Genomic DNA, 9,695 nt, shown 5'->3' on the forward strand with positions numbered 1-9,695 from the left:
GGGGGCACACGTACGGGGATGACCGACCCCAGAGGGGACACCCGGGATAACCCAGAGCCAAGAACTCACCTGGGATAACCCACCACTGCAGAGAGCCGACCCGCTCTGGAGGATGGCCACAAAGAGGATTTCCCTGCATTTCAAAAACCTTCTAGAGCAGAGACATCCACACCGGTGCATCGATGGACACAGACGAACATCTGGGGATTGTAGATGCGCTTTGTACACATTATCTACTGACACTCACAAATAACATCTGTTTAGGCAGAGATAAATCCTCTTCTATCTACTGTGACTCATGGCATAGAACATCTACGGATGCTGACATCTGCTGACACCGACATCGCTCCAGACTGACACGTTCATAGCTATGGGACACAACACATGGCTCTCATCTCTGTGGAGACGACCTATCTCATCTGCTTAGACTGACCAGGTAACACACAGTTACACTCACTGCATCATTGCCCCTCCAGAGACACTGGGGTGCCCCTAGTGACATCATCATCATCCCCCCCCGCTTGATTCATCCCCAAAGAGGGCACAAAATGAGGGGAACTGCCCCTACCAGCAGCTCATTGCTTTAATAATGCCATTTACCTACTTACCTATCCCAGCCCCCTGTTGTGTGTGTGTGTCCCATCCCCCCCCAAAAAAGAAGGGCAGCTCTGCTAGAAAAATAAACGGCAGCCCCTGTCCCACAGGTGGGCGGCCACCCCACGGGGCGTGGAGCATGCCAGAGGACAGTGCCACATCTCTGGCTTGGGCTCTGCTCTGCCACACTCCCCCTCTGTTCCCACACTGGGACGGGATCCCCAGGGCAACAAAGGTGCCTGGTCCCCGTTGGCCCCGCACTCTTCCCCCAGACCAGCCCTCGCTGCCGCTCCTGCAGGGCACCTGCTGCAGACAGAGCCAGGAGCCTCCACACACACAGGGCTGGTCCCTAACGCTCAACCAGCAGCGAATCTGGACCGGGGGCATTGACCAAGCAGCGCTAGATGGTGACAGCAGCACCTCTGCAGAACAAACACCCCCAGCCCATTCAAAAAGGGACACAGCAGAAAGCAGAGGAATGGACTCAGAAGACACAGGATGATACTCGAGCTAAAGGAGGATTCTTGGTAAGCGGGTCAGCTTGAAATACAACACATTCTTCAAAAGCTGGAGCGATTTGAACACGGTATTAAGACTAGACTCATAGAATGATTTGGGTTGGAAGGGACCTTAACAATCATCTAGTTCTAACTCCCCTGGCAACGAGCAGGGCCATCTTCTACTAGACCAGGTCCTAAAGACCAAAGCCCTGTCCAACCTGGCCTTGGACACTTCCTGGGATGGGGCATCCACAGCCTCAGTGGGCAACCCAGGCCAGTGTCTCACCACCCTCACAGTGAAGGAATTCCTGCATCTAATTTAAATCTACCCGCTTTCTGTTTGAAGCCACCCCCCTTGTCCTATTGCTACATGCCCTTGTTAAAAAGTCCCTCTCCAGCTTTCTTGTAGGCTCCCTTTAAGTACTGAAAGGCCAAAATAAGGTCCCCTCGAAACCTTCTCTTCTCCAGGCTGAACAACCCCAACTCTCTCAGCTTGTCCTCAGAGGAGAGGTGCTCCAGTCCTCTAATCATCTTCGTGGTCCTTGTCTGGACTCACTCCTTCTTAGACCACAGGCCCGAAAGCTGGACGCAGTGCTCCAGGTAGGGTCTCACAAGAGCCGAGTACAGGGGGAGAATGACCCCCCTCAACCTGCTGGCCACGCTGCTTTGGATGCAGCCCAGGGTACATTTGGCTTTCTGGGTTGGCTCTTGTTGAGCTTCTGGTCAGCGAACACCTCCAAGTCCTTCTTCGCAAGGCTGCTCTCAATCCATTCTCTGTCCGGCCTCTCTTTGTGCTTGGGATATGGTACTAACTGATACGATTTTGAACACCTTTACTGTACAAGTAAACACTCTTGTTGCTGTTGGAAAATGTCTTGTCCCTTTCCTTCAGGACTGCTGCAGGGAGAGAACCCTGTGAGGCTGCAGGTCAAGGCTGCACCAAAATGAGAATCTACGCCTGAAGATTATGTTTAAGAGCAATAAAGATCAAGACCTTGGTGGAACCTGCATAATATGCCATGCTTTGATTGAAGGTCCCTCTGGTTCTGTGCTAATGCCAGCATCTGAAGGACACAGAACTATCCATAGTAATCTCTTTTCCTTCTGGCGTTAGGCTCACTAAATGGAATTTTAGTCACTGCCTTGTGGAGTGTGAGTGCCTTTTTCTCTGGGATCAAAATCCCAGAGTTAATTATCTCAGGATTTAGACGTATCTATTTAACAATAAGCTGTAAACCCTGAACTCTAGCTGAAAAAACTATAAATCTCAGCACCCAGATGAAAACCTACACCTTGAGCAGTAAATGTGTAAACTGTAAATCCTATCTGATATATACTGGGTCCCAAAAACCTAACAACTAAGCCGTAACACCTGAGTGAGAAATCCAGAGAAATTTGACTCCCAGGCAGCCATCCACCACCATGTCCAGCGGCACTGCCTGCTCAGTGTGCTGCCTGCTCAGTGCGCTGCCTGCAGAAACACACCTCTCACTCACCTGAGTGCCAGGAAGCCACCCAGCACTTCAGCCCTCTGCCTCCCACACCCCACCTAGGCTTCTTCACTTAACACTGCCCTACCCCTTCTCCCATGGAAACATCAGGCATGCAACACCCATGGCACCTGATTTTTTTTGTCTCCTCCACACCATTCAGAAAGCAGCCTCTGAAACGCCAAGCACTAGAGGGACTAAGCTCATGGGAAATAGACTGTAGCCAGGACAAGAGAAGCAAGATTTTGCTTCATTTCCACAGGCTGCCTAACACACACAACTAGCTCCCGTCAAACAGACCCTGCTGGAAAGCCCAGTGACTCAACAGGTGCCCAAAGGCTGTGTGAAGTGCAACTCGCTGCTGCAGATAGGGAAGAGAAGCAGAATGAGGCTGATGCAAGGAAGATACCTGTTTACATAAAGACAGATCCAACAGGGAACTGGGTTATCACGCTCATGAGTCAAGCTGCACCACCATCGACAGCACTGTCTGGGCCCAGGTGAGCAAGAGGCAGTAACAGCCTGTGTGGAGGACAGCCAGCGCACGGATGAAGAGGACAGACAGCAACAGCAACTCTGCTCTATCCTACTATGGGCACCTGCCCTAACAGCCAAGTACTTGGAGACTCTGATCTCTTGTCTTCTGACACTTTCCCCACGAGCCTCTTTACTACAAACCGTACCCTTCCCATAGCATCTTGGCTCATTGGTGCTCACCCAGTGCACATTCACAGCCCAGCAACAAGGCCTCTGGAGAGGTGTAAACACAGTCCGAATGAGGCAGATCAACAGTATCCTCCATTTACTGCTGATCAACTCCACCGAGCACCCGCTAGCACTGGCACCTCGAAGGACTGTCAAAACACAAATGAATGCCGGACCTTCAGCTTGACAGAGTAACAGGAATTCAGAATGGTGATGGGGAGGAGAAGAGGGATGGGGAGGAGAAGAGGGATGGGGAGGAGAAGAGGGATGGGGAGGAGAAGAGGGATGGGGAGGAGAAGAGGGATGGGGAGGAGAAGAGGGATGGGGAGGAGAAGAGGGATGGGGAGACAAAGGAATGGAAAGAGGGAGGAGTGTCTGAGGAGGATTTGGGGGTCAGTAGGAGCTTTGAGGAAGGGTTTGGGAGAATTTGGGGGCAGCATCTGGGCGGGTCAGGTGCTTTAGGGTTATTTGGGTTCTGTGAGGCTATTACAGATCCACTGCAAGTAGCAGGGAAAACAACAGAACAGTGTGAGGCCTGTATGAGTCATTATCAGTGTCCAGTGGTGCTGACAGCTGCAGTCTGTGTTGTGGCATAACTTCGTCAGCCACTCTGGAAGAGGCATGGTAAAATCAATCACCAACACGTCTCCTGCAGCACTGAGAGCTCCACACAGCAGCCAAAGTACTGGCACACATGTGCACACAGCACCCCAAAGCAGGGCAGTCCCCCTCCCCTGCCAACTCTAACCCCCTTTTCTGCCTCACTCCACCCTGGAAGGGTACGTCAGAAGCCCTCTCAAACTGTCCCTCCAAACAACCCAGCCACACAACCCTGTCTCAGCATGACCACTGAGCCCTAAAAGCCCTAGTAAGCGCAGAATTACCTGCTCCTTTTCTTCACGAGCACTGTGGCTGGAAGCAAGCAGCAGGCACTCAGGATGGCATTGAGGCCTGGGCTAAGTTTCTTATGCTTGTGATAGCTAAGGGTCCCAGATCTGACAGTAGTGACTCTGGAACTGCAGAACAGTTGAGGTGGGAATGGGCCTCCAGAAGTCATCTGCTCCAACTCCTCTCTGCTTAAGCAGGACCACCTACAGCCAACTGCCCAGGACCATGTTCAGATGACTTCTGAGTAACACCAAGACAAGAGACTCCACAACCTCCCCGGGCAGCCTGTGCCAGTGCTCCATCACCCACACAGTGAGAAGTGTTTCCTGATGTTCAGAGGGAACCTCCTGTGCTTCATTTTGTGCTGTCCATTGCCTCTTGTCCTGTCACTGGGAACCACTGAAAAGAGCCTGACTCCATCTTCTCCATAACCCTACCCTTAGGTATTCATACATATCAGTAAGGTATTTCCCACTCCGCACTCCGCCAGCCACCTTCTCTCCAGGCAACAGTCCCAATTCTCTCATGAGAGAGATGCCCAAGTCCCTTCATCACCTCGGTGGCCCTTCACTAGACTCTCTCCAGTATGTCCATGCCTCTCTTGTACTGAGGGGTCCACAAGACCTCCTGTGCTACAGACAACACCCCAGATACCCTTCCCACCCCAAAACTCCAGATTCCCTGACATGGGGAAGAAGCCCCAGGTAATCTAAGTGAGCAAGTGACCCCCAAAGAACTGAGGAATGCACTAGAGATGCTAGCACAACCTCAGAGTCCCTGGAAAAGCCACCGAGACAAAAAAAAAAATGTGTCTCCACAGGCCCCACGATAGCTCTGGGAACACTTAGAAGGAACATGTGTGGCTCTAGAGAAATCCCCCAAGAAGACACAGCGTCGAAAGGTCCAACATCTAGAGCACTAGCAACATCCATCTCCCACAAGAGATCACTGAGGAGCTTTTGTGATCATCCCAAACGAGCTATAGCACGACTTTCTTCAATTATCTCTAACAGGATTATCTACTATCGACCGAAAATGTATGGTCCATCCTGAGATGTGCTGAATTAAAAAAAAAAAACAAACCAAAAAAAAACAAACCAAAAACCCCATACACAAATGTCTAGCTCTGCTGTCAGCGTTGTTTGAACTGATGACTTCCATACAGCAGTATAATCGATGTGCAGATTTCCAAAGCCAGTGATCTGCATTAACAGCAACTTGCAGTTCAGAAGAGAGGGGACAATGGTATCAATCACACTGCAGGAGCAAGTGTGTGCCTGCTCTGTGTCACAGCATTAGAATGCACGACTGGACCGGCATTAACAGGCTAATTCCACAGTGATTCCATTCAAAGTTTCTTCACCTCTTCTGCTTTTTGCGCTCCATGTCAGTATCACATTCAAGTATCTGATTGCAAACTTGGCCATGCCAGGGAAAGCACTAAGAAATCTAACAACAGATCAAGTTTCCACTTAAGCCTTTTACAACAGAACTACTGCAGGTGCCCCATCTCTTGGAGAACTTTTATGTTAAAATTTAAAACATTGAGAAGTCTAAAAAAAAAAAATACTCAACTGCACAATAACTTTAAAGCAAAAGAAGAAAGTCAAGCGATGCTGGAAGAAAGCAAAGGAATTTAGTTTCTACTTTGTTCCATTTATACAAATTAAGAACCGAGATTCTTAAATATTTAAAGCATGAAAACAGAAGTAGGCTATTATCAATAAACAAAGATATTTCTGACAATTAGTATTTTAATAGAAAGTACTTAAATTATATTTTTAAAACAATGCTGCCAACAGCACAGCTCAACTGTAAATTTGCAATCTGACAAGTACCTTGCAGCGTTTCTCCTGGGTTTTTTTGTTTGTTTTTGTGGTGTAAGAAACTCAGGAAAACCTCTCCTTCCATTATGGAAAAACAACAGACAGGAAGATAATTAAACTCATCAGCCAAGGATTTTCAAATTACCAATAGACAAATACCGAACCATCTAAAACACTCACCCATGGCCCCGACCCCCCACTCCAGATCTCTCGAAAATAATGTCTCAGTGTTTTGGATTAAATGATGACCAGCTGAATTGATTTTGTCGTCTTGGCAACACTAAATCCAGTGACAGGTCCCTTTGTTCTTTTTCTGAATCCACTAGCTGATAGCCAAGCATGTTTATAGCTCCTTTGCAAACTTCCTGTATTTTCTTGATTTTCTGGAAGGAAAGAGCATTTCTCCAGGCCTGTGAAACACTAACTGCATCTCGAGATGTGATTTTGAACGCTTCTTTTTTTTTGCCTGGGCCCTGTCCATGTGTGATATTATAGATCCAGCTTTTGAGCATGGGGGTCAAGCTAAGATCTGCAAATTTATACATTTCTGAGATTTCTGATAATGGATCTCTGACCAGATCTTCAAAGCGGATCATTAAATAGCGATCTTTAAGGAAATTAGGTGGTTTTAGAGTAGCCGTTTCATAAATCTGAACATGACTTCTACAGATCTCTTGCATTACTTTATATTTGCTGTCTTCCACTTTACTGCCATTGGTACTCAAAACAATTCCATTGTCACGGGCTAATGCTTTGACTGATTGTTCCCGTGACTTGACCACTGCCCTGGGGTCACGGACCAAGTGAATAATTTTAAGATTCAGGGATGGATCAGTGAGGAGGGGGTAGAGGACCTTCAAGTCAAAGAATCGAACCTCCTTGATGACAACATGGCTGTAAGTTTTACAGGCTTCCTCCACCTTGCTGAATGGGTACCGTCCACAAAGAGTCTTGCATGCCATTTCACTGGTTATGTCGGTGCGTTGAAAGGAGTCACAGGCAGGAACTGAACACAGAGCCCGACTCACTGCCCACTGGAAAAGGTCAGATAAGTTTCTTTTCCAAGGCATGTAAGCATCAAACACAGACATGTCACACAGAAAGACCGACCTGACCAGGTCCCGCACTGCCATGTGTAAAACTTTGGCGCTGTTCTGGTACATCGTAACCCACACGTGCCATGCAGGCTCCATCAGGTAGAAGACACTGGGGTGCTGGCTGAAAAGTTGACCGACAAAAGAAGATCCCGACCGCCAGGAGGAGAGAATGAGGATGTGGACTTGCGATGGTCTCTCCTCAGACTGAGGCACCAAGCTACTGTACCGGGCGTACATGAAGAGTAAGAACCCAGTCTGAGCCGTAACAAACAGTATAACGATTGTGCTAGGAATCCGAATCCTTGCCATTCTCACTGAGGAAAAGCAATAAAAAAAGCTGAAAAAGAGAAGGAAAACACTGGTGAACCATTGCTCCTATGGCACAATAATGATAAAACTTACATGTTACAAACCCCTGCATTAGTAGAACTTTTCTTTGATTATGCACGTATGTATTTGGCACTATTTGCTTCCTTTATCAATGGCACTGGGAGATGATCATCTGCAGGTGACAGGTGTCAGAAACTGAAAGAAAGTAACGTGTGACAGCAAGATCATAGCAGAAATAAGTTTGGAGCAAATGTTTCTTGCTGAAGGAAACCTTGGGCTGATGCAGCTCAACCGTTGGAGGAAAGAAAAAAATCTACAAAATACACAAAGCCTTCAACTTCAATTCTGGTAAATACTGCCAAGGGAAAAAACCCTTTCTGAATCACTTTTCTGCATTTCCATTTCAGTCTAACACTACGAGGGCTTCTATCCCTTAAACGGAGTAGATGGGAACATCGGTAACTGTGCCTACTGAAATAAAAATCACCTTTTCATCTGATTTGAGTGTTGTACCCTGTGGTGATGGTCAGGCGCTACACAAACTGACACTTGCGCACAGCCCTCTATTTTCCAAACTGCAGGAGATGGGTGCAAACTTGCAACCTGAAGGCACATCTGGCTACAGATGAAAAGGCAGCTGACATGTGTCTTTGGGCTGGAGTGCATACACCCATGACTGAACACCCTGAGTTGGTCATTTAAGGAATTATCCATTTGTGAGTCAGAATTAGTCTGCTTGTAACTCCTGGAAAATTTCAGGCACGTCAACCCCAAGCGGACTTCTGTTTTACTGTGAAGTGGAAGTTTGAGCCACGCGCACTCTTCAGCACTTGTTACAAGAGGTTTTTCACACCTACCGCTTTGTGCTCTCCCTTTTTACACCTGTAAGCAGTCAGTGTATGTTAGTAGGCATGGTGTTATGAAAGCAAAAATCCCCGCGTACGAAGATCATCTTGAGAGTTTTACATATATGCATTCACTATCAAGCTGCATTTAGACAAATGTTTTTTCATGTTATACAGTGAAAGGTACATATATTCACACACTCTGGACTCCTGAAAGTAAACCATGCAGACTTCTGAATATAGATACATACTCATTTGACATAATAAATGCATTGAGTTCTTAGTGCTAGCCTAATGAGACATGAAAAAGACTATGAATTAATACCAAAAGCTGAAATAAGTGGTCAAATGAAGTGGGCAGTTTTGGCTCCCTTCACTGCCTAAATGACTCTTCATGATATAAAGAAATTCATTCTATCTTAAATTAACACAATTTTGCTACTAAACTTTTGTTTGTAAGCCAAGAAAAACAGCAGAAATACGAGCTGACTAGAAAAAAGGTGTCAACAAAAGCATCTGCCTTCAGTATCATACAGTATCTTGTAAGGAGAGGAAGGCAAATGAGTAAGCTACTAACTTGCTTGCAGAAGTTTTTCTTCCAAAGTACCATCTCTCACTCGTGTAAGACACAGAATCACGGAATTGTTTAGGTTGGAAAAGACCCTTAAGATCATCAAGTCCAACCGTTAAGCCAGCACTGTTAAGTCTACCACTAAACCATGTCCCTAAGTACCACATCTACACATCTCTTAAAGACAGCCAGGGATGGGGACTTCACCACTGTCCTGAGCAGCCCATTCCAATGCTTTACAACCCTTTCGGTAAAGAAAGTGTTCCTCGTGTCCAATCTAAAGCTCCCATGGCACAACTTGAGGCCATTTCCTCATGTCCTAGCACTTGTTACCTGGGAGAAGAGACCTACCCCCATCTTGCTATAACCTCCTTTCAACTAGTTGCAGAGAGCGAGAAGGTCTTCCCTGAGCCTCCTTCTCTCCAGGCTAAACACCCCCAGTTCCCTCAGCTGTTCCTCATAAGACTTGTGCTCCAGACCCTGCACCAGCTTCACTGCTCTTCTTTGGACACGAAGTCTCGTATAATCTTTACATCTGCTCTAGTTTTACTAAAGGCTAAAAATGCCTTTTTAGTGTTACATTATGTTTCCTATCCCTCCTCAGCCTAGAGGAGAGCCTCACTGGACAAGGAAATCACAACTGGCCTGGAGAGAGCAACTTCAAAAACACTCTCACAATTGCTCAAAACAGGAAAAGTGGGAGAATTCAATTAAATGATCACTCATGACAAGACCTTTTTGTACACTGCATCATAAAAAGGTGAAACTCTGCCTCAAAATGCTGCAGCAGTGAGAGCATACAAGAGATAAACCATTACATCGATCAAAAGTAATTAATGGAAGAAGACC

General features: G+C 46.9%; 1 protein-coding gene across 1 annotated transcript; it reads right to left on the reverse strand.

The window, feature by feature from the left end:
• Positions 1-5,901: 5,901 nt before the first annotated feature.
• On the reverse strand, positions 5,902-7,434 carry LOC104496900 (carbohydrate sulfotransferase 6-like). The gene has a single exon (XM_010140090.1). The coding sequence runs from the start codon at positions 7,407-7,409 to the stop codon at positions 6,228-6,230; it is 1,182 nt and encodes a 393-aa protein (XP_010138392.1). The 5' UTR covers positions 7,410-7,434; the 3' UTR covers positions 5,902-6,227.
• Between the last annotated feature and the right edge of the window lie 2,261 nt (positions 7,435-9,695).

The sequence above is a fragment of the Buceros rhinoceros genome, unplaced genomic scaffold (genome assembly GCF_000710305.1).
Source record: "Buceros rhinoceros silvestris isolate BGI_N320 unplaced genomic scaffold, ASM71030v1 scaffold4547, whole genome shotgun sequence".
NCBI lineage: Eukaryota > Metazoa > Chordata > Aves > Bucerotiformes > Bucerotidae > Buceros > Buceros rhinoceros.

Excerpts from the sequence above, each read along its gene's own strand:
- LOC104496900 (XM_010140090.1), bottom strand. The coding sequence starts at position 7,409 with ATGGCAAGGATTCGGATTCCTAGCACAATCGTTATACTGTTTGTTACG.